Raw genomic sequence first — 25997 nt, forward strand, 5'->3', positions numbered from 1 at the left:
AAAGTTGAAGTTAAAGTGGGAATTTTTTCGCAATATTTATCGAGTGCGCCGCAGGCTTAATGTGCACTGAGAGTTTGTCTATGCAGGGATGAAAACCTTTTTGCTTTTAGCTATCTTGAAGGCCTAATTCTAGATAAAAAGTTACTGGTGGACCCATGAAGCTGAGGTTTCTGTACATTTGGGACGGATTTCGGGATTTCAAGTGCAGCCTCAGGAAGTCCAGGCATGGTCACATTTGTATTTGTCAAGAACATTGCAGCCAAGAGGCTTATAATTAATGAAATGTCTCTTCTCTTACCTTTGGCCATTGTCACAATTGAAAACCCTAGATGTAATTCAAGACTGGGCATTTTGACATAGATGAACAGTGTACGTATCAGCGGTGCTGTAGGCATTATCAACATTTTCTGAGACTCTAAATCATCGTGTGCAGATGCGAGTTTACTTTTCGATTGTTGCCTGAAAGGAAAATATGGCGATTTATGGTAGCGATTTGTAGCAAGCGGCAAATACACAGTTGACATTCAGGTACTTGTCAGCAGCTTATACCATTTACTCTTATCACAACGCGAATGAATGGGCACTGTTCCCGTTATCCTGTAGATCTAGGAGTGCATCAAGTTAACATGGTCGTAATGCAAAACTACTGCCGCTCAATAAAGTTAAGGGGAATGCTATAGAAAAATACGTATTACAGGACTTCTATAAGCCTGAATTTTATGAGCTGAATGATGAGATGGCCATTCAGTGTTCCTTTCATGTAACATACATGATGTTGTCCGCCTACAGAAAGAAAGGGGGTTCCTGTCTCATCAAGCCTGTAACGTTCTATTACTTGTAGGCTACATGTTGTGAATGAAGCAACAGTACATCTGTCAGCACAAAAGCCCATCAGCTTAGGCGCTTTAGTCTTCAGACGGTGAAGAGAAGACGTGCTATATATTGGGTGGCGTTTTTGGAAAGCTTAAGGCTTTCCTGGGATATAGCCGTTTTATGGTCTCACGTTTGCTGTAAGAAAGTTCAAAAATAGCCCTTGTGACTTTGTTGCAACACCCAGGCATGTATTATTGGCGTGGCGGGAGGAAATGGGGTGGAACTGCCTGAAGAGAATAACTTTCTTTTCAGAACATCTTCTCGAGCCCTGCCTTTCACCCGGGGGTTAAACTAACCGGTTTGACACGAAGGCGGGCGGTCACAGCGTTATTATGTTCTGAAGTTATGGCGATTCCGCTTTGACATACACACGTGAAGATTAATGGCTCACATTCAATTTGGGTAAATGCTATCAAAGAAACGAGCCTCTGCATTGAGAACAGTCCGACTGACGTGCCTTTGCATGCGCCTTTTCAGCTAACGGTGTGATTAATATATTCACAGGCGCCCCATACCTCACTCCTGCTAACGCCATCTGCCTATGATTATAATTTTGTAAGGTTCATGTAATTTGTTCATTGCGCTTTTATCCCTGGCTTGTGGATTGAAATTAATGGGCCGTATCAGTCCCTAAGCGACACCAGAGAAGGACTTTCGGAGTTGGGTTGATGCACCGTCACGTCCTGACGTGGTCCCCCGAGGCGCATTAATGTCAAAGTAGGGCACGCACAGAATGGTCGCAAAGACGCCGCGGGTGTATGATAGAATATGCCTGCCTGCTCTAATGCCGTGGCTTTTGATGACAACATCCATTTTTAAGATTTCTTTTACCTAGACCTTACCTAACAAAGAGGTCTAGAATATCAAAGACATTCCAGCACAAAGTGCTGAGGGAGGTGTCGTTTAAGGCCCCATCAAAGGCTCCATTCATCTTCCCAGTGTGGGTGCACAGAAATAACAGTACAGCTGGTATAAAATGCATTTCATCGTCAGGTAGCATTGGTATCTTATGTAGACATAGATTACATTTGCACGATAGGTAAGTGAAAAACAGCACACAGTATCAATACATCCCAGACCTGTGGAATCGAAGGTTGGCAACAGCGAACTGTTTGTAATGCAATCATCCATCAACTTGCCGCACAAAGGTTACACCACAACTTCGACAGTTGGAACATATTCAACAACATCTACAAAACCATCGTGTCGCGTGACCTTTGGCCCCCAGATGACAGATGCCGTCTAAAATCAAGTAACTTTCAGCCATGCGTATCAGCGTAAATCTGTATGTTCGGTATCCAGCCAACATCAGAAGCTGACGCAGTTGGCCCTTTGGAGGACGGTGACGTACCTTGCAAAGATTAAAAACAGTCGTTATGATTTGTGATTTGTGATTGTCTGAGACATATATCAAAATTACCAGGCATCTAGAACTATCATGACGACAAGGTTATACGGTACATTTTGCCTTTTACTTTTGTCCTTCAAGTTGGGCTCCTCTTTAATGATGCACGTTAACCAGCTCTTGTGCCGGTGACCAAGACAGAGGGGGATAATCACACTTATCAAACACTACAACCGCAGGCAATCAAAGCTGGAGCAATTGTCTACAGAGTTAATTACTTATCTCTCTAATTACGGTTGTAAAACATATTGCAATCTCAACATGATACGCCAAACTTTCTTCTCCAAACATTTCAATTGGAAAGGACTTCCGACAGGCTGTTCTCTAAAAGTTTGCTATGATGTGAATGGTATCTCCTTTGTAAACTAAAGATCAGTACTAGTCTGTTTGACAGCATACGATAAAGATGACCTAAAGCATAATTATGATAATCACAAACCACCAGAACCTCGTTCATGATAGGTGAAAACACGATCTGCAGCATCAATAGCAATCATAGCTTCAATATTCTTACCAGAAAAAATCACCAGGTTCTTTCCACAGAACATATTACTCGAAGAATATACCAAGTTTTCATTACTGACAGGTGATCTTGTCTTCCTCATGAGCTTCTAATGATCTATATGATCTATCTACTAATCTCATGTCCGTCCCTCCAGGCTGACCATCCATGCTGAGTGTCCGATGATGCTGGAGAACTTCCCGATGGACACGCAGATCTGTCCTCTTCGCTTCGGCTCCTGTAAGATACATTCTATGCGTTTCATTGTAACAGTTAAGAACTAAAAATAGATTACTGATGTTCTGTCTGGAGTTGTCTTTAATTACAAGAATATGTCGCCTTTGTACGTCATTGATAAGAATGTGTTGCGATAACAAAGTTTACCGTTTTGTCACCATCAATCGCAGTGACCCGTGCTGCGGCAATTGCGGCACCCCACATTAGATGTACGGATTAATGTTCCCGCTTACCTAATGATCATTACTGCACGTCAATCACCCCCATAATGAGGAGCAGTCGCGATGTTACAAGATGATGGAACAGGCACAGGGCTAATCAATCAGCAGCCGCCGGACCCGGGCGTTTTAATGAGATCTGGCTCTGGTGCCGGGCTACTCATCAGTGGAATCCATCTATCAACCCTAATTCCGTGCCTTGACATTGTTGCAGTAACAATTACGGAGGAATTTAATACCGACCATCAGGGAAATAGGCTGAATAGGCGTGGGACGGGCCAAACCGCTCATCAATAACTTCCACTACAACGTTCTGTACCGTTGGGAAGGACAGAAGGACACTGGGTTACACATGCATTGTTGTGTGGGGTCGGAATCTCATATGTAAACAGCAAAACTTCGACTGTCTGTCATTGGCTGGGTATAACCTTATGAAAACTTCCAAGGCCCTTAATGCCATGCAGTGTCTTTGACATCTTACTCGCTTTTCTAATTGGTGCCGAGAGATTTTGGGGTGAAGGAGAAAAACATTTCTGAAATGTCTTGCTGAACATGTTACGCCACATGGGGACAAAATGGCGTCCTGAAAATGTCTCCCACTAGCACTGGCCTCAACTACCAAACAGATCATTACAATCGTAACTTAAAGTGTGTTGTCTGTCTTCAGTATCGAGGAAAGGCTGTTAAGGACACAGTATCGCATTCCGTTCCCCGGTGTGTGATCAAAACGATGAGCCGATGTGAGTTACGACCACCCCCTGATGCCGGCAAGACGAAAAATCAATGCTATGTCTGAGCTTGTGATGACATACATAGATAATCTATATCGGACATTTTGGCTTTGCACTTTTCTTTACTGCGTCGTCTTGTTAGATAATATCTTTTGAAATACTTCTTGTCTATACGGGACTCAATCTTAATTTTTATACTTTTTGCTTTGCACTTCTTGATCCTTGAAGATGGGTACCCTAAGGAAGAGATAGAGTTCCACTGGAAGTACGGGGACAAGAAGTCGGTCACCATCAGTGAGGAGGACAGGCGTCTCAACCAGTACGAACTGCAGAGACATGAAGCTGGGAAGGAGCTGAAAATTTCCAAATCCGGTAGGGAATATATGACGAATGATTGCCGATAAGTTATTTTGATTTTTTTCTGTTTCTGAACTGTTGGTGGACTGACTTATGGTTCATTCGGTTGATTCATACCAGTAAGTGACTATTACAGATGGAAATAAATGTGTTTGGAAAATAGTATAAATCAATTCAGAACGGCAACGTCATTGCCCTTGTGATGTGGTTGGGCTGTTCAATAAAGTAACAGGTAGATAACTACTAATAGAAAAAAGTATCTTGGCTGAAAACAGCTTGAAGACTGTGAAAGTACATTGCAAAGAAAAGTTTTTATTATCTCCATGAAAAATGGAGATAAAGATTTGTGTTTGCCTGACGTGTGTGTGTGTGTTTCCGGATTATTGTAGTCAGCATAACTCCAGACCATCTGGATGGATTACGAAGATATTTGGTATGTGGGTAGGTGTAGGGAAGACAAAGGTTAATGTCGATTTTGGGCCCCCTGGTATGTGACCTTGGTACTGCAGCAGCCTTATTTTTTTGGCAGATAGCTTGTGATGTGAGGAAGAACTGGTGTAGGTTAACTGGTGTAGGTTTGGGCCTCCTAGCAGCTTGCTTTGGAACTGCAGGGGTGGTTTTGTCAAAATCTTGCAAGGAGCATAACTGAAGAAAGTAACGACGGATTTCCATGATATTTAGTATGCAGGTAGATTAGATAGAGATGTACACAATGAAGCGCAATTTATGCAAGTTGTGACTTCATTTGCATAATTAATGAGGAAAATCTAGATTCGCAGTATTTTCCATTATAGGACAAATATACATGTAACATATGTAGTTTATATCACGTAAAACATTAAAATATAACAGTTATGCAAATTTGCATAATTAATGCATAAGCTTCATAATCAATCCAAGTGGTAAATGATTGTATTGTCAATATTGCGACATGTGTAAGCAAGTTAAAAGTATACATGACCAATCATAGATCATGCAAATGTGGAAGTCCTTTTCATAATCAAAATAGTTCATGGTGATATGAGGTCTCCAACTCTTGTTTGTAGTGGTTCCTATAACTATTCTCAACTAAAGAGAGCGTTATAGGCACTTTGTTCAAGAAGAAAGAAAGAGGTCGCATTACATTTATTTAAACAGCTCTAATGCTGACAAAATTAGCCAGCTAACACGTGTTAGTAACCAGGTTAATTGGCTTGTGGTAACGGGTGATCTGAGGCGACCGCTCATGCGCACTGGCCCGAATCATGCGCGCCGTGGAAGGAACCGGGCGTGCGAACCGGTGGAAAATTTCTCAATTGCAGGCAAAATGCCAAGCGATGAGGTCACCGCTCAGCATATCTAGAGTTTGATTTCCTTTCCCTGAGACTCCGCCCAGTGACAAAGCGGGCGGAGCCAGAAACAGTCCAATTTCATGGCCGTTGACTGCAGCTGCGTCGCGCAGAGGCTGTTCGGCGGCGGACTGCCCACTAGTCACTATTACGGTGCAGCGGGGTCATCATCGTGGCAGAACCAACCTTCTAATCATTAATTCTAGTAATGGTTCCATCCTGGACTCATAATTCCTCCTCCGAAGATAAATAGGTGGAATGATATTTCTTCACGAACACCCTTTAGTGTGGCTGTTCGTCATGATTAGGAACGCCCTGCGTTGACGAATTAAACCCAGCGATGGCCACTAGACGCCCACTCTTTGATATGGATGGATCATCAGTTTTTTATAGAAGTCAGACAGAAATTCTGAATCAAAGTTTAACTGTAACTGCCAAAACAAAAATTGAACTTACCCAAATTTTTCGACTGTTCCACTCCAGTTTTTGCCAAGGAATAAGCTACCCACTGCTTCTGTGACGTCACGTTATGTAGACAGAACACGTGACTCGATGAGCTGTGGATCATATGTTGCAGAAAGTCTGTGGCGCCCCCGTCTCTGCTGAGAGCGAAATTATTTACCTTTAAGTTAGCCAAAATAGTTTCTAACCTTGAACCAAATAAACCTCTTGGCTAGGACTTAAACTGCGCTTTAACATGATCAGTTATTGGACTTCTAGTGTGCATATTTTGGTGTGCCAGTCAGATGTCAGTCATGTTCTTTACGTCACGACACAAGTATCGTAGGAGTTATGAGATGTTCTGGGTAACATACGTCAGTCCAGCCTCATTTCAACAAATGTGCAAAAAGGATTGAAAGAATGCCCCATGGCCATATCTTTAAGGCATCCATTTTTCTCACATCGTTCCAGACAGTATCTTGCCCTAAAGGCGAGTTGCTGTAGCTAGCTGTAGGTGCAGCTGTTACGTTTCACTCAGGTTCCCCGCTAGTCCGACCGGGATTGGTAGAAAACCCCTTGCTGCAGCAATCGCTGCCTCCGCTGTCCCCAGACTCCCGGGGGGCAGCGCGTGTGATTGCCTGGGCTGAGCAGATAACAATGCTTTATTATCTCTTCATGCAGGAGGGAGCCTGCCAGATATTACCGTCGCGCGCGCCGCGGGAGGGCCCGATGCAGGATAATGCCAGCAGTAATAAAGACAAGAACTCTAGTTAATGGTTACCCCGGGGCTGGGATGATACACCGTGTCCTCATCTGTTTTCTATATCCTGATGTTGTCTGAAATTGATATGATATCGACCAAAATGGTGAATAGATACTAGAATCAGGAAACTTAAATCAACACCAATGTCTGCCTTTGAAAAAACCTGACAAAATTTAGTTCCCGAGAAAGAAAAAGGGAATCACTCGATCTGCATTTATCTGTGAAGGTTTGAACATTCTCTTATTGAATGGAGACTAGCATCACATCATGGTGTAGTACATATAACACCCATATATATTATCATGTAGGGACAAAATATGATAGAGTTATCCAATGGAAAAGTGCCAGCTGTTTCAGTTACCTACTTGCAAATAGCCTAAGATCAAGATAAGATGCAGTGAAAAGGTTGCACTTGCCAGTGAAGTAAAGAAAAAGAGATCTAGCTATAAATCTGACGAATCTCCACATTACCAGCCTGATATTGACACAGTACTTCCTCCCCACAGAGTAGCTAAAGGCATCAGCCAGTAACGGTCTTCACGGGAAGCACACTAATATCGGCCGGTATAGATGCACCGTGTGGCGCCAGAAACTGGCATTTCTTTCCGAAAAGACTGTGCTACAAAGTTAACAGGCATTGTTTAAGGACGAATAGTTAAGTTCTGAGGTACTTTGATGAATCTAGTCACTAAAACAGTTGGAAGTCTATCTTGACGGCCTATAAAATTCTTCTCGCTAGTTTCAAATTGCTTCCTATTTTTACAATGTCTCTGTTGGTGCTTCCAATGCCTTATTGCCGGAAACACATTAAGATGAACGTTGTTTTTGCTGGATTTTTTCATACACTGTGTAACTTTATTTTTTAGAATAGGCAGCTGTTCGTTGTCAATAGAGGAGCTACGTAAGGTCTATGACTTTCTTTCTGCCTTCAAGCGACGTATTCGTGGCATTTCTTTCCTTGACACGTTAAAAAGTCCAACTCCGTCCCAAAGAACTCACCAAATGGTAGCGTCTCAGTTGTGACCGATTAGTAGACTCTTCCTATGATTTCCGCGGTCGTTACAAGTCCGGAGCGACGTGTGTTGGGCCACACAGCGACCATCCGTCTCGACCGGGGGATTTCAGAACCCTATCTAGGTAATGGCACCTTTCTCCGGAGACCTACTTTCATGAGGAATCCGGTATGCAGTTTTAAACCCGTATCAATCATACATGGACGCCGCTCCATCCGCGATCCCAGGAGTTTTTTTAACCCAGCAAGTTTGACGTCTTCCCGCCTGCTGGAGCAGCGATGGTCTGCACGGGACTCATCTTCTAATGCTCCTAACTCCATGTGATGGACGCCAGTACCTTCAAGTCTTCCCTTCAATATTTGAGCATCCATAAGTTTTACTTCTATCCCGTATTATAGTGGTGACGACACGTGTCCTTCACCCTTTACATGGGCACGCACTGGTACCTACGACAGATAAAACGTCGTACATGCACCTCACTTTTCATAGCAAATTGCATATTTGCTCATAAAATTGCTCTTAAAAGTAGTCCCGAGCCAATTGCAGACGCTATATCACATTTCCGTAAGCCTGGTGGACAGTCTTTGTCATCAGGAATGACAGCCGCCTCCAGGCATGACGGGCTGTTGCGATGTGATCGACCAATCCTTCAACTGTTACTATATCGCGGGCAAAAATGGCAGAAAAAGTTTGGGGGAAGTTTGTCAATCTATGCGTGATATGAGTTAAATCGACTTAAACACTGCACTATTGCTTACACAGGCTGGGACTCTGCAGATCTGGCATGCTAGCCCCATATAGTAGCTACTATAAAATGTATAGATACAATTATGTTGCCATATACTCAAGTTTCATCATTCTCGTTAGTATCAGCAAACTTTGCGGTCCGTGAAAACTTTGCATGTACAATAATGTACATGTACTGCTACATTATGTAATAAGCTAGGTCAGAGTGGCACTCCGCCCCAAGAGACGTGAAAACTACAGCCCGCTGCACCGTGAACACACGAGACAAAAGGGCCCTGGAGCGCAGGTGCTCCCGAAAGGCCTGCTTGTCACGGGTCAGGGAAAAACAAACCGTACCTGATGAGCCGAACTCAAACCTGTTTTTGCGCTTTTGTGTCCAATTGTAACGCCCCAGCCGCCGTGTCACATCAAAAATACATTACACACACGCCTACGTCAAGGCGAGATGGATGAGTTAGGCCACTGCTCTCTCCAAAAGTCCTCAATATCAATCCACCTACTGTGAAATTAAACAAGCTCCACAGATTGACAGCCATTCGGTATCGAACATAATCAATCCACATGTCATCGTTTATCGGCATTAGAAATCATCTCGGAGACCTTTTATTGAGCAAACTTTTTATCTTCGCCGACCTTGTAAGGAATGAATGCTTGAATGTTGAACTTCATCCGTTTTCAATGAGGAATGCATTTGTCAAGAAACCTTCTTTTCATTAGATGTCAAGTTGCACGGTTAGTTTCAGAGAAGAATCGGCTCCATCTGACAAGTGGGAAAATTAAAGCGGGAGACACTTTGTGCTGTGACGGCAAAAGCGCCAGTAATGTAGATGAGTATCAGGACCTGGTGACTCAGAAAACGTTTCAGGTGACCACGAGTATAAATAAAAGCCATGCTTGACAAACGAGCTTCTGGTGACCTTATCTTGAAGCCCTACAGGTGGAGGCAAATATGGCAGCAATATGGAGTACTTTGTCTGACCCTTGAAATATTACAACCATAAATTGATTGTAATATTCCAGTTAGAAACAACTTTGTTAACTTTTACGAATCGATGGCGGATTCTCAACTGAAACTCAATGGGCGAAAGTCATAAAACCCAACAGGCCAAATTGTTTGTAACTGAGTAATAGTGTACAATTTAATTTTGGTGTCTTCAACTTTTGCTAAAATGTTGGGACACAAGTATGGAATTTTTCAAGTATATCAAGGAGATAAATCATTATATATGTGAAAATGTTTCTCTAATATGCCTTGTAATTTAATGACTGATAGACAGTGTTGATTGAATATTTTGCACAGGACACTACATCATCATGACTGTAGACTTCTACCTGAAGAGGAACATGGGGTACTTCCTCATCCAGACGTACCTCCCCTGCATCCTGATCGTCGTGCTTTCCTGGGTCTCCTTCTGGATCAACAAGGAATCCACCCCAGCCAGGGTAGCCTTAGGTAAAACATCAGCACTAATCTACAGGTCGCCTTCAGTGGGAGTAAATCACTCGCTAAGTAGTTTTCTTGCAGGACCTCCTGGTGGAGACCTCGCAACGATTAGTAGTATTCCGACATAACTGCTTCTAATGCCATATATGGCAAAACTCAAAGGCATGTGAAACGCTCCTACCCATTACCTGATGTTATCAGGTCATCACAGAGCTGTGTCCGCAAGCAAAGGTAGAAACAAAGTGAAGCATCAATCCCCCGCGTAGCTACTGGTTAAGTAAAGGTGTGTGAGCAAAGACCGACTAAAAGGTTTTTAGCAACCTAGTTCGACCATTGTATCAGTCATTCTTAATCCTGACATGATCCTTTAACTGTGAGACATTCGTCAAAAAGAAAGGGGCCAACCAGAGGGAAATCTCGTCAACCTGTTTCTGGTTTAAAGCCCCACATTTTCATGGAATATTCAATAAATCATCACTAACTATTGATGCTATGTCAAACATAGCTTATTGTGCGTATTTCTAAAACCTTTGGAAAGCTGTTTAAAAGATGACCTACTTTGTAAATTGATGTCGGACCCGGAGGTTAATCTGACATGTCAGTCGTGCTAAATGACGGTATGGTCAGGAATCGATGCGCTGCTTACAGGGCAATTTTCAAATAAAGGTGACGTAAGGAAGTCTACTTGCATTATGACGACTTGTTTTATCTGAGTTAGTTCTAGAATCGTCTAAAAAGAGTTCAACAAATCTATTTGTTGTGATTTGAATGCCAATACTGCAAGCTAAAGCTCAATTTTCAAAATCTATAGAACAGAAAATCCCCCCCAAAGTTGCCTTCAATCTTATCTTTTTACTTTGATCTTGAAGTAGGAGTGGAAGAACGACTTGATGGAAGGAGGGGATTTGACTGCGCAGTTCTGTTTAATCTGATTGAAACCTGTTCCCAGAACTAATTGTAGAAACGACTGATAACATTATTTTATGTCTCCATAGTTTATTAGTCCGGTAGACGATAGGCTTCTTGAAAGCTGCCTCTTGTCTGCAGCACAGTTGAGTTGCCGCTTTGTTCTGCACCATTACCTAGATCAAATTTAGCGATACTCCGCGCGAACTGCAAGCTCCAACCGGAATCCTTGAAATATAGCATTTCTACTGCAGCGTTGCATTTCAACTAATGTGATATGATATCAAATATCACTGGGGGCTACATCAAACAGTGGTTCACCTAATGTGCAGGTTATTACTAGTCTACGCATTTCGATTGCTATCAGTTGTAGTAGCGGTTTGTCTTCCAACCATCAGCTGTGCTTCGGGGATGGATTGTTTTAACAAGAAAGTAAACTGGACGACAACGGTAAGAAATGAACTCATCAAACAAGAAATAAGTAAAGAGGGTGTAGTTTTAAAGGGACTACTAACTACCAAAAAACACCGTCAGAGAGGTCCTCTTGGAGATCGTACTTGCACCAAAGCAACTGATGAATAGAATAGGGTGGTCCCCAAAAGAAGTCCCTTTGCAATTTGTACCGTATCATCATTTCATCGTGCTTTTCAAGACGTAAATGAGGAAATGATTGCAATTTGGATATCACTGAGTTTTCTTGATGGAAACATTACATCACGCTGTGTGACAGCATTTTGTCCAGGACACTTCACTGTCCAGTTTTTGTACAGAAGTGACCGTTCTCTAATGCTGCAACTCCAAACCTCACTTGCAACGGGAGAGCTCTTAGGCGGATTTCTCACCAGGTATCAGATTCAGATATAACAATTTCCCTGACCCGACCGGAACAGCCATGATTACTAAGGTCATTATAGGTCGTTTCCCTAAAAGGTCAAAGACCTTAAGTCAAGACCTGCCCAATAATCGATACACTAATTTCCGCTCCGATTGTACTCCTTGGTTTGTACCATTCTGCTACATGTTTTCTCCTAGCTAGTAGTTTTCCCATTTCTTTTAACTACTAGATATGTTTTTACTATGTGGCCTAAATGAAAATGTTAAGGCCAGGGAGACATAAAACTATGGTGTCTCTAAATCATTTGAGATAAGGGCTACACATTCATAGCTAGACAATAACAACTCTGGTCGTTTGGAAACCATGTTACAATGTTCGACAACTGCAGGCATTACGACGGTGCTGACGATGACGACACTCAGCACCAGTGCGCGGCACTCCCTGCCCAAAGTGTCCTACGCTAACGCCATGGACTGGTTCATCGCCGTGTGCTTCGCCTTCGTCTTCGCTTCCCTGGTGGAGTACGCATGCGTCAATTACTTCTCCATGAGAAAGCCCTCGGCTCCCCCGATACGTAACGTTCAGGATGAAAACGAGGACTATGACAATGAGGTATGCTTTCACTCCTTGCTTTAATGTATTTTGTTGTTGTCTCGGTCATATTTTTGTTATTGCCGAACAACGACCTACAACAACTTTTTCTGTCGCAAGACTGCCACAACACATTCACGACTGTCCAACGAATGCCCTTGATTTTCTGTCTCTTTAAATCAAGCAACAAATTTAACCAGGCCCTTAGATATCAACTTATATTTACCGGTAGAGAGTCTAAGAAAAGAGATGTTGCCATTTCTGCAGTTTTGTTACTTGTCTGTTTGTTTGTTTGTTTGCTTGTTTGTTAAATGATTTTGTACTTCGCAGGGTACTTCCGCCGGAAACGGAAAGGGAGGCGCCGAAGTGAAGGAGAAGACCGGATGCTGCAGTGTTTTCCGGGGCCGCTGGTGGCCTCAGCTAGTGAAGTGTATGAGAAACAACATCCTGTACCGGGCCGAGTCCGAGGACAATGTGAGCAACATCGATAGACTCTCTCGAGCCATGTTTCCGTTTACCTTCGGCATCTTCAATGTTGTCTATTGGCTCGCCTATTATATTGAGTAAAACTGTACCGAATATCTGGTGCCGGGTTCTGTATTGGTTGCAGCACACTGCAGATTAGCAAAACCAGGATCCTTACGACATCAAGTGTCTGCTGTCTACCAAGAAACGTAAAAAATGTCCCTGTAGAGCTCAACCATGGTGAATATCTGTACAAAAAACGATATGATACGTGGACGACGTATGTAGACAAATCGAGTTAAATTGTAGAGAATGAAGTTGGATGCACTTTGACGTTTTCAAAGTATTCAAAGATTATGCATATATGGAATAACAAGGACCTGGAAATGTTACAGATGTTTTCAATGTAAAGACTTGACGTTGTTGTATATACATGGCATTTTCAAGTTAACTATGATATTTCTCAACAAGCACCGTGACCAAAGACACAATATGTTTTGTTTTGTGCTTCATTTGTAAAGTGTTCAGATTCTTTATTGTATTTTATCGCACGATGTGAATTAAAGTCAATACAAAAACTAGGTCATTGTTGGCTGCGGGCAGTTTTAAACACCTTGTTCTGTTTGTTATCTTCCGTTTTCTGTACTTAGTAATATTCTACTTCTTATCATAATCACAGCACCCATTAGACAGCAGCCTACAGCTATATGCGTTTATGGTTTAACGAATAAAAGATAACCAGACATATTCTCAAAAGAGTTCCCTTGGCGGCACCGCATGGCACTATCTGAATACACCCTCCCATCGCGGCAAAAACTTATTCCGGCTTCAAGGCACATTAAACTTTTGACATATCATTATTCAATCCAAGATATTTGTCACGTTGTTTACAGGGTGGTTACTTGTGAAATGAATTGTCTTAATGTGATTATCGACATAGAATTCAGAAATTGCATTATGTGTTCAATAACAGGGCAGCCTTTGCTGACTCCTACCCTATGACACAGCCTTTACAAGCTGATGATTGATACTTCTACCTAGAAAAGGGCCGCCTAATCACTGCACACATCGTTGTCTCATAGACGTTATTAAGAAAAAGCTCTTTAGAAGATTTCCCAAAGGTGCAGCTGGTTACATGATATATGAGGACAGGAAATATTAGACACATCGTCATTACCTTCTTTCTTTAACCAGTGTTTCCCCCGAAATTAATGGAGAAAACCAAGAAGTGTCCCTGCTACAAGTACTACCTGGATGTGTTTTCATAAAGTTTGAAGTTCGTGTCTTTAAGTGGTTGTGTAAATACTACGAGGTTCCAATAAACGGCAAACAATTATAACCATTATGAGAATTCCCTCCAAGCTACCTTTTGATGAGTATAATTACAACATCTGTGTAGAACACAGACTTTATTTGAAACATTGAGTAACGTTGTATATCATGGGTGAAGGCGTAGTATCATACATGTAGGTCTTGAGGCTAAAAACTTAAATTCTAATGACGTAGCAATCAGTGTGGCCGCGGGTGAATAGAGAAGCTATTTTCAATTTTAATTACACATTCATGATATGAAGTTAACAGCATCTTCTATCATTTGATTATTTTTTTTTAAAATATGACATTAGCTAATCTATGCTGATAAAGGCATCATTTCTACGATAAATATCGAACACCATCAATTTCCGTAAAAAATAACTCATGGGACATGTAGTGTGCGTAATACTAGTAATGGATATTGGTAAGTACAGATTACCCAAGTTAGGGAGCAATTTGCATAATCAATGAGAAGATTGGCACTGTTAATGACGAAGGTATGAGGTCGTTAAGATGTAGTTCCCAAAAGAGTTCATATCTACATGCGGTATATTAAGACAGGAAAAGAGGCACGCGACGGGATATTTTCCGAAATTCCAAAGCCTCATTATAGAGAGTCTATTAAACTAATCTTTTGTAAGTTATTACGTGTTCTAAGTAGCAGATTGTATACCTGGGGGCAAACACAGCGTATGACGCTGTTATGAACAGACGGTAGTGTGAATGGATGCCAATAAAGATCTGCTGATGACAAATCCAATAGAGCGACGACCGAAACTTTGATCTCTGATCATAAATCATGGCATAACGAAGATTGTTAGCTTTGTCCTTGTTGTCAAATTACTTTCTACTTCATGATTAAGTATGACGGCCCCCCGTTGATATCCTATGATTAATGACAATGTCCTCTGATACGTGGACAGTCTAATGCTAACCGTCGAGAAAACGTTTTTGTCTGCCTAGGCGTTAGATACTGCTGCTTATCTTGGCTGGTGCAAAAATGTCCTTTTGCTAATAACAAAAAAGTCTGGGAACGGACTTTAAGCTGACAAATGTATCGCACTAGTTTGTCAGTGTACTTCATTTGGCAAGCTTCGTTTATCATTCCTATTCAGACGGGAAGGTTTTAGAGGACTTTATTCAGACAAAAGTGCCTCGTGAGCTGTTGGTAACCCATTATGCAGGTTTTGTTTATCATTCAAATGCAGAAGCAGCTGACGGAAGATAGATGTCCCCCCAGCAGAGCACCAAGCTTACACATGTGCACAAACTGAGAAGGGCGATAAATTCTCCTTCTCACACTGGCTTCGAATGATATCAAGTTGCCACCCACCATGACTTCCGCCTGGAAATAAACTGGCAGTGTTGCTTCTTCAAACCTATGCCTTATCTTCTTGTGGAAAAGCAATGTATTAATTTTCATATTGCATCTTTGACAAAGTCAGACGTTTTATCATTTAAGCACACAGGCAAGAAACCTTTAGTAACACAGTATGGCATGGTGACCGGTAGAATATGGCTTGAATATCTTAAATTCGTTTCAATTTGTTGCTACCACAAACAACAAATCAATCTCCAATAAGTAGGATGTGATAAGATCATTTTAATAAATACGATATAGTCAATTCCAAAGCCTTTTTTTGGCAGTGTCCCCGATCAAATATTTAAAGGCAGAAGCACGTGTTGGTGTATGAAAATGTCAGTGGCATAAATAAATGATCACTTCGATGTAGCCTGTAGTTCACTAAAGCTTGTCGTGTATACTAGCTATACATTATCGCGCAATTCTGGTGATTTAGCGTCTCTGCTGAGAGAAATTTATGAGGTAACCTTCTACTGAAATAAGGTAAGACTTCATTTTGATTACTCAGGGATTTGACAGGCCTAGATGGGGGAAAGGGGTAATTCTCTAAAGGATACGCTTCAACAGACAACACAATTCAGAAATAGCGACGTTTTTCTTCTTCCTCGAGTAATACAAATAGCGTTCCATGTACGCCAGTAACAAACTTATAGAATAAATTTAACCCCTGTGACAGACTCATGAAAAGTACAAAGAACAGAGATAGATTTTAAGGATGTAGAAATTATGTTTTGAGCTAAGGTAGGATGCATATAAATCTATTTTGTTTTGCTACTTTTAAGACACCACAGGCTGTGTATGCTAGGTGGTTTTTCGATTTATGAAAACAAAGTAAGGAATACACAGACATTTGACCGGCAACATATCATCTTTTATTCCCGATACTTTCCATACAACCGTACTAAAACCATTTCGTTAAACACGAAGGATTGCTACTTGTCTACAGGTTTGAGAGCACTTGACGTTTTTGTCCATAAAAGTTGAGGCAACTTTGGTACTGACGATTGCTAACATTCTAGCACCGGACTTTTTACAGGATATGGCACCAACGTTCTTATAACCTCTTGGCATAAGGTAAAACTCACTTAGTCAATATGACCTTTGACAATCGTTTTAAGGGTACGAGATTAACTATCTCTCTTTACGTAACGATAGTAAGTGTTTTATATTATTTTCATTCCTTCATTACACACCATCCCACAAAAGTATATTCTTATAATGCAGCATTCAAGACATAGTAAAACAATATTTTTGGGGAGGAGGAGGGGATATTAAAGACGATTTCACATCTCTGTTATAGGGGCTTGATATTTTTCTCTTGTTATTTCGCAAGCCAGAGATTTCTCTCCGTGCTTTACAGAGCTGTTGTCTTGTACGAGTAGGTTGAAGTCGACGACGGGACGTACCTCGGTCTGTACACAGACGAGTAATTCGAGAGCCCGCTCGAGCTAGTCGATCTATAATTAGAGTTCAAACTAGAGTTTCTCAGGGAGGTTGATCTAGAATACCCCAGTAGCGGGCCCCCTATGTTCGCTGTTAGATTCAGGGACCTTGTGTACGAAGTAGATAACCGAGATGACTCAGGCGTGTATGTAGAGTAACTTGATGAACTTGAACTCAGCGTTCTCCCATAATTCCCAGAATAGCCAGTGTCATAAGACACAGACCTGCCAATAGCCGAACGAGAAGCTCTAGTGTCCTCCTGGCGACTTGACGACCGTGAACTTTCACTGCTGGAGCTTGAACTTGAACCTGTGGATCGGAGGGAGCTTGAGCGCGACCACGGCTCTCTGGTCGATTCTGACGCACGGCGCGTGCGCGATGTGTAAGATGACGCGGACGAGTCCGTGTCGGTTTGACCCCGCCGAAAGGAACTCGATGAGTACGATGAATACCTGTCTGATGACGTCGCCGTGTCGCTGCTTGTGGACCGCCTATTCCTGGCGCTGTCACGTGCCGACCCGGCCCTACACAGCGGGGTGTAGTGGGAATACGAGAAACCTAAAAAGACGGTATCGCCGCCGCCGAACTTAAACCCCTTTGGTCGGTAGGAAATTCTCCTGTTGCCGTGCCGGTTGGATATCACGCAGACTTCCCTGCCGAACGTGTTGGCCACGGCCTGCAGGACGATCTCGTCCCCCCAGGTCCCGTCCATCGTCATGGTACGCAGGTAGCTCTCCCAGGCGGACTCGGTAGCGCCCGGCAGCCAGTTCTTTATGTGCTCTCCGTCAACCTACATGGAGGGAAGATATATATGTAGAGATTTTTACTTTTTATTTATTTTTATACATCTTTATTCAAACATTAGTACATATCACAATACATTGACTGGGGTCGTTCGCACTGGCCTTTTGGCTAGGGTGCGGTCCCCATGACTTTCTTTACAGCCAGCTCTCCGTCAACCTGTAAGTGGGAAGGGACGGGACAACATATACATATAGAGAATTCAAGGACAAGAAGGAATCTGAAAGAAGTTTACCGACACAAAAATGCACAAATGAAAGTAGAGGGGCAAATCAGCCAAATTGCACAATCTGGAAACTGATATTCAAAAAAATAAAACCATTCGATTTCTGCCTAACAGTTATGTGCTGAAGCTGTTTGACTTAGTGAAATGAGTGCACATATTGACACATAACAACATCATCCTGTATGGTGAAACCCGTGATGAGCAGCCATTTGTCATTTTTGTACCTATGATATTAGGAAATGCTTTACAGAAGTTAATTTGTGGTTGACATGACGAAAGGAAGAGTCTATAATTAGACACGATTTGGTTCATTTAAAGGGTGACTTAGTGACATGAGTGTACACATTGACCCATAACAACATCATCCTGTAATGGTGAAACCCGTGATGAGCAGCCATTTGTCATAGTTGATCCTATAATCAGGGAATGACTTTCAGAAGTTAATCTGTGGTTGACATAATGAGAGGAAGAGTCTATAATTAGACAAACTCCATGTAATTTAATTCACACATGTCCACCACACTACACTAGCGTGTGTATAATCACCAACTACATTTAGTGAGAGTAGGGCGTTGTAGGGATAAAAACATTTGCTATCCTGACAAGTTCTATCCGGAGCAGTATCAATTCAACTTATCTGATTAACGTTATCAGTCCTCAGTATCCGCACGAGATAGTGTCACACTGAATTAAGTTCAACGCTACCTTATAAATGGTGTGTAGTAGGAGTTATAGAGTTGAATTGGGTCATCACCCTTCATACTACAAGGCACGCGCTCCAAATGATTTGCCGGGAAGTCTATCAAATTGCCATAAATTGGAGATTAATTTTGTCCCAAGAAGAACTTAAACGCTGCCTCGTTGCCTTTGTACAAGCAGAATAATTCGCCCCATTTCGCGGAGTATATCAAAAGAAATTCCAACAATGAGGGTTTAATAACCGCTACACATGGTTGAAGATCACATCATTAGTTATGGCCTTTTCTTCACAAGCGATAGAAAGATCTTTACCTTTAAACTGTGCCATAAATAACCTATAGAAACGCAATAGTCCTGACCGGGGATCGTGTTACGCTCGTCGATATTTCCTGATTTACGGAAACGTTACGTCAGGACTAAACGTGATGAAAAGGTTGATTCCCCTAGGGTAATCAGCAAGTGTAAAACAAGTTATGAAAAGTCTTGTTGGATTGCGTCCTTCTTTTTCACCATCGTTAATGAGAATATAGTCGTCCTGATGGCTGTTGCGCACAGCCACCCCGCCCTCGCCGCTAACCTATCACACAACACACACCTATACTCACGTATGGGTTCGAGTGCAGCCAGGACACCACTTTACGCCGAACTTCCGCAGCGGAGGGTTTGCCTTCCAAGTGCCGGGCCACAGCGTGGAACAGGCAGTTCCCGTCCCCCGGCACGGACTCCATCACCTCCAAACCCTCGGACCGCAGCCGCCCCGACAACCCGTAATCCGCCATCTTAGATTTTCACTGCCCCTTCCCACACAAACCGCGGCCGTGTTGGAAATCTTTCTCTCCGAGCTGCCGTTGCCGTCACAGTCCGCCCACTCGCCAGATCGCCCTCCCCCTAAATGTTAACTTGTGGAGGCGTATGTTGCCTATCAAGTTGCGATATTGTTGTCGTCATGGAGTGACAAGCGAGTCTGTCGGACTATTTTTGGTACGAAATATGTGGAGGGGAATGCCTGTTATGTTGTGTGCCTCGCGGGGCAGTGTCTGTATCCTTGACACGTTAGGAGTTCATAGTGGCCTGAGATGGGACCAATTTCTTCCCGATTTACAAGACTGACAAAGACGGTGCCGCGCCACTATGAATGCAAATTTTACCCGCATCCCAAATCGATACTCATGAAACATTTAGGCGAGCTCCGAGTGAAAACGATGGCGAGAAAAGACACTACAAAAGTGCAGTTGGAAGAGTTATCACCGTGCGAGTCTCCGTCCCTTTGTTTATTGATATCCGAGGTGTAATATGAGAGGCAGTCACTTGTTGCGAACGCTTTTATTGGCTGTGCGGAGTTATGACGAATGTAATGGGACATCGCCGGGTGGAGAGGGGACCAGACGGCGGTAATGTGACCACTCCAGCCACCAGGAGTCCCGACGCTGATATAAACCCACCGAATTACAAAGGAGACGACGCAAAAGATAAATTCGGCCCGGATTGCAGATGGGTTAGAGTTCTATTTGCGACATATGGTGGAAATTTTAGTACTGGGTCATGGCCGACATATTGATTGTGTCGCATGCCGTGATTTGCTATGCTGACAGGTCCTATATCCCTGTAGTAGAGGTGTATGGGCCAATATTGGGGTCATAGACAGGAAGTTTAGTCTGAAGAGTCATGGGGACGGTAATGGAAGAAAAAATGAGAAATATATATGTATATATATATATATATATTGGCCATCTTTACTGTACGAAGATAAAGTTTCCCTTTCCAGCAAACAGTATCAGAGAGCCAATAACGCGAAATACCTCGTTTGCCAACCCCCCCCCCCGTTACATTTCATATAGGGCATTTGAAATTAACTGAACAGAAAATGAAAAGAAATGTCATCTGTGGCTGGTGGATATAAAAAAAATAGATTACTTTCCATTTCTGCATCCAATCTTATAAACCTTTGCATTTTGTTTCATATTCTTTTTCTAAAGAGGTTGTCTGTTGATGTACTGTAGAAGGTAATGGCTTTAAGAACTAAGCTTCTGGCCCGGTTTATTTAATTCATTAATTGCCTACACAAACTTTTGAAAAGGAAAAATCTTCTGTTCTCCATTGGTTTTCTTGCAAATACATAGACTAGAGTACTAATTAGTAGGCCGCTTGGAACGTTTTTGCCAGTTTTTTTATGTTTTGAATGATACGAAGGAAAGGGAAATGTGAATATCCTTAGTTCCACACAATGTTATGCAGACCAAGTTTGATCAAGACTTTTCCATGACGGCGAAAAAAAATCTATTTCAATCTATTTCACTGTCCTGCCTTCTAGCGGTAATTCATGGAAGCGCATTTCACTATTCTATTGAGAAATGAAGTACAGAATAGCTCCGCATAGTGGCGCTTGATGAGAGGACTCTAAGCACTATAGCCATCGTTTCCACAGTGGTGACAGTTTGGAGGATGAAGTCTATTTATTGTTTCTTCCTACTATCTTTCTATATTCTCTCTTAAACTTAGAAAAATCTAGGTATCATTTGGATTTCACTACCCTGGTCTTATATATATATCATATCGTTGGTTCACAATGTTATGTCACTTTATGCAGATCTGGTAAACTTGCAACTTTTGACAATTTCATCAATGTCAAGGTGACTTGAAGGGAAAACGCAAACATGTTATCGCTAATCTCTGTTGGTCCCTGACCTACCTTCAAGCCTTACGAACGTTCCACCTCAAAAGTTTTCTTGTAAGAGTCTGAATCGATGAGAGGACCAGCCGGCCCTAGTGTCTGCACGCACCATGCTAATCAGGATCACTTTCCCTTTAAGATATAACGGTGTGACACAGGTAAGCACACTCACGCCTGCTTAAAGCGCGGGGAAACTGTTTAACATGAGCCTTGCTCACATGAAAAGACACCGTGTTTCAAGGTACCACAATCTTTCCCCTGGGCCGTTGGGAAGAACGTTTTCGTCCAAGTGTTTCGCAAGAGGAACCTCCGCCATGTAACACGGGAGACGTTTGCATGAAGAATATGATCATCCTGAAGTTGATTCAAGACAACTTGTGGCATCTTGAAGAGTTTCTGTAACCTCCATATTCTACGCGAGAACAGAACGGACGTTTCAAACATGGAGCCAGGAGACCTGATGGACGCGTTTGACGCCGACGACATCGTGGCGGCGATCGAGGAAGAACGTTTGCGGAGAGAGATGAAGAACCGGCGGTTCAGCGAGACTCTCTCCGAGGCGGCTCAGGAGGCAATGCGGCTGGAAATGCAGGAGTCGGCGGCTCTCCGGCACAAGTCGTCCCTGTCCGAGATCATCTACGAACCGACACAGGCGGAGATCCCCCCGGGGTCGCCGAACGGGGTGGCGTCGGACGAGGAAGCCTTCGTAGCAGAGATCAAGAACATTCCCGGCGAAGAGCAAGACGATGTGTTCTTTGGAGATGAGCAGATAGATGTAAAAAAACATTGACATTTGGGTGGACTAGTGCTGAACTGTACTGGCGTCGTTTATGGAAGGGGACTGGAAAAAGACTTGGTGACAACCTCGACAGAAGGAAAACTGCAATGGAATTCGAGTGACAATCATTTTGTGCCTAAAAGGCAATCTTAGTCAGATGAATGAAAGTTCTGTGGCATATCAGATACCAATTTAGAGCGTACTACACCTCTTACTGTGATCAGGTATTTGTTATAATGTATGATATAGACCTGTTCGGAACTTCATGTAGATATATATATATTGGCGTTCTTATTCAGCATGGCTGAAAGCAGTGAGGAGACGTTCCTCTATATTGATGTACTAAAAGTACTTAAAGAGATTGAATTTGATTACAAGCTGCTTTTATTTCCTAATGGGCCCAGCTTCTGTTTTCTTCGTGAAATAGCCTGTATTGTCGATGGATTCATCTTAGACTTGTTTTGAAGGAGGTCGTGGCCTATTTCAATAGGCTGTGCGAGGAGCACGATAAACGAACTATTGTAAGGCAAATGTACACGGTTACCTTGTTGTTGGTTTAACTGCTGAGCACATAAACACAAGAGAATACAAATCTTTTTCTGCTTGTTTTCTATTGACCATTATTATTATATAGCAGTGATCTTCAGAATTATGAAACATCATTAACGTATCTGCTTGTCTGTTTAAGTTTAAGGGAATTTTACTTGTACTTGGTTGATAATACAAATCGTCTTTATCCAATTCAACATGGCGAAATGCTGTTTTTTTCCCAAATACCCAGGACCCAGGCAAGGCCTCAGATTTAAGTACCGTGTTCTATCCACATTGTGCGATGCGCTATAGAAAATCCACCATTGAGTTCTCGGTTGTTTGCAGACTAGAGAATAGGTGCTGCAGAGGGTTTGCATTAGCCCATTCTCTTTGCGATAACTTCCGATAAGGCTTCTTGCATTTTCAGGTCAACCCATTTATTCTAATCCCCAGCTTCTTTCAAAGTTAAAAATAAGTCGAGAATTACAGAGAAAAGATCATTTATGGTGTATTTAGGTTGTAGCGTTCAAAATTAGAAGACTCATATGCAATCTATCACGTGAATTGGGGATAGGTTCCTGCCTTAGCCTGGTATCAACACCTAGTACCAATTATACCTGCCGAGGATCGTCCTCTTTGCAAATAGATAAAGAATTGAAGAGACACGAAAGAGACTTGGTAACTACAATAGGTTTGGATAGCAGGCTTTTCCTGCCCTCCGTTTCTATTATCAAACGTTTTTGATCAAACTTGAGCCTCCTGTGCAATAAACGGTTAGCCTAGCAAATGGGCTCGCTATGTCCTGAGACCTAGATCTTGAGGACCGGAATCTGAGCCATGCACCAGTTGTCTGGAACGTCAGACGTCTGGAGTAACGGGAATTTGTACAGCTGCCCGTTTTAAGTGTACTTCGGGGGGATGAAAAATGAAGTTGTTTTCGTCTTTTGTCTCGTGGACGATAATGAGTTAGAGACGAACGTCCTGCAGCACGATCTGTGTTCTCGGACGCGAAGACGTCTGGAGAATGTGAAGGACGCCGAGGAAGAAGAGACGACAAACTGTGCCATAACAAATACTGTACAATCATTATTGACATAACAAAAGTACAGCGACGTAAGGTCTTCTACAACTATACATGCAAACAAACAAGTGGATACAAAATAATTAATCTACAAAGAAAACAAGACAGTTTTTAAAAGTATGGCCGCGCGAGCATAAGAAGGGATGTAGTGCAGCTACAGCAGGGGTGTAGAAATTTGTACCTGTTCGCCACAGTAGTGACAAATCAGGAAACCTCAGTGCCGTTACTATGAATTTTTGTCATAAGTCATGAGTTTCATTCATAAGGCTATAGTTACTCCGAACTGCTGCACTATCAAAAGGCTGACTGTGGGTTATAATTGTTGCCTTACTTATGGAGCTTTGCATAACCCAATACAACCTTCTCGGTTCACAAATGGGGATTTATATGTCATATTTAGGTCAAAGGCCTGAGACGCTACACTGACTGATTAATTGTACTCTTACTTTAAAAAAAAAATCCAAACCAAGATGTCGGGTCAGTCGGGTAATCACATGTAGGATGACATCATCCGGACTGAAATATCAAAGAGGTCCATTGCTGTTGTCCGCCCAGGTGGAGTGCTTTACCCATTCACATTCTCAACGGCTCTTGAGGACGTTATAACGAAGGAACGGGTTACCACTAGGAGTTGAAGTGTTTGTCTTTGCGATACGGGATACATGAGAGCTGTTGCCGAACTAAGATAATCTGCCCTTGACACACATTCAAGACCTTCACACGATTTTGCCACGGATCGCTTCCCAACCCAAGGTTGGCGCTGGATTGGGAGTAGCCTGGAATCAATCGTATTCTAGCTCCAGTTCCCTCTTCTAATCGCATTCAATCAGAATATGACTTTTCTTACTTTTTTCCTGTTTTTTTTTTTTCAATTCATAGTCAGTTGTCGTAGACGAGTTCGAAAGACTTGTGGGCAACCGCACCGACCAAATCCCAACCGGTTAACCCCACTCTTTGCCCTGTTCACGACTTATTCCCAACCATAGGAGAAGGTCGGGAGGCCCTGCTTGTCTATGTGTGACAGGGACTTTAGTCTCAGAAGAACTGTACTGTAGATAATCAATGAGGTGAGACATTGAGATCTGTGTGATCTCCCAAAGTCTTGGTGGCAGGTAGCCGCCTGGTACGAGATCTAGTACTGATAGTTGGTCGAATCATGGAAGAGTACAGAATTAGGAGGTGATACTTTTTCTCCCATCAGAAAACAATAGCATTTTTTCGAATTGGAAGCTACCCCTCTTTACTGTTTTTGATGTTCGTTTCAGCATCCGTTGAGATTTTTCTGATTGAATCATCTCAACCAGTACCAATAATCAGATACGAAAGACAACAGTTACTCAAGCAACTGGGCAGAGTTTGGAAACGGTCAGACGTTTCAGGTAGCCTTTCGTCAGTTGGTGAAAGGTAGTGGATACTACCTGAAACGTCTTATCGTTGCTTGAGTAACTGTTTTCTTGTGTATCGATATCTTATTACCTGGATGTCCAACCTTCATCGACAATCATTAGATGCTTTTGAAAATAACAAATTTCGAGACAAAAATAAGAATGTCCAGAATGCGATAATTTTGTGACATCTGGTGATTGTATCTGATACACAGAGAGGAGCCATACAAACTGAGCCATGTGAGAAATGTCACGATGATCCAGCTGACCGGTACCAGGCTGTACCGGGCGGGAAACAAAAGGTGCCAGTCGTTAAACGCCTCGTTAAGCGATATGATCAACCCTCATTCTTCTCAGTTTAAAGATGCTGACAAGATATTTGCATCCTGCATGTGGACTGCATGTGGACGTTGGAAACACGTTTTGAACCACGTGTATGTGACTTGTGTCAACTGGTACTGGCCCCATCCGCCCCCTCCTAGCAGATAACGACACATTAAGGCGGGTTCGGTTAGTTAGATATAACAGTTATATAGTTGGCGGATCAAAGAAGACACCAAGGCCGTTCGCTATCAAAGAACGTGGGAACGGAAAGCGCAGCCATCCTGCAATAATGGACTATAATCATGGACGCTAGGGGAGCTTGGATATATACATTCTGATTTCATTTTACGGGTCTGTCAAATCCAGTCGTCACGACTGGGGTATTCCCCTAGCGATGGCTTTATACATTGATTTGTTTAAGAAACAACTATAGACGCAAGTACAGATTATTGATATGTACATGTACATGTACATGTACATGCGCATTGTAATTTCCTTTAACGATGAAAGTTTACGGTCTGTCAA

At 42.5% G+C, this 25997-nt stretch overlaps 2 protein-coding genes across 2 annotated transcripts in view; one reads left to right on the forward strand and one right to left on the reverse strand.

The window, feature by feature from the left end:
- Positions 1–13437, forward strand: part of LOC136436236 (gamma-aminobutyric acid receptor subunit alpha-6-like) — a 26678-nt gene extending 13241 nt beyond the window's left edge. Inside the window, exons 6-10 of the mRNA XM_066430038.1 lie at positions 2938–3020; positions 4195–4338; positions 9916–10068; positions 12189–12412; positions 12722–13437. Of these exons, the coding sequence (XP_066286135.1) occupies positions 2938–3020; positions 4195–4338; positions 9916–10068; positions 12189–12412; positions 12722–12958 (841 nt within the window). The 3' untranslated portion in view covers positions 12959–13437. The remainder of the gene's footprint in view (positions 1–2937; positions 3021–4194; positions 4339–9915; positions 10069–12188; positions 12413–12721) is intronic.
- A 3344-nt stretch (positions 13438–16781) lies between these two features.
- Positions 16782–19604, reverse strand: LOC136436237 (sericin-2-like). Its single transcript, XM_066430039.1, has 2 exons — positions 19308–19604; positions 16782–17766 (listed from the first exon to the last, which is right to left on the reverse strand). Exons 1-2 carry the CDS (start codon positions 19479–19481, stop codon positions 16888–16890), a joined length of 1053 nt encoding a protein of 350 aa, XP_066286136.1. The 5' UTR covers positions 19482–19604; the 3' UTR covers positions 16782–16887.
- Positions 19605–25997: the final 6393 nt, after the last annotated feature.

This window comes from Branchiostoma lanceolatum, chromosome 6, assembly GCF_035083965.1.
Source record: "Branchiostoma lanceolatum isolate klBraLanc5 chromosome 6, klBraLanc5.hap2, whole genome shotgun sequence".
In the NCBI taxonomy this organism is placed as follows: domain Eukaryota; kingdom Metazoa; phylum Chordata; class Leptocardii; order Amphioxiformes; family Branchiostomatidae; genus Branchiostoma; species Branchiostoma lanceolatum.

What these genes read in the sequence shown, in the direction of transcription:
- LOC136436237 (XM_066430039.1), bottom strand. Translation starts at nt 19,481, where the DNA reads ATGGCGGATTACGGGTTGTCGGGGCGGCTGCGGTCCGAGGGTTTGGAG. An exon ending in GGCTGCACTCGAACCCATAC is followed by an intron (nt 17,767 to 19,307) that starts GTGAGTATAGGT and finishes CCCTCCATGTAG; the next exon opens with GTTGACGGAGAGCACATAAA.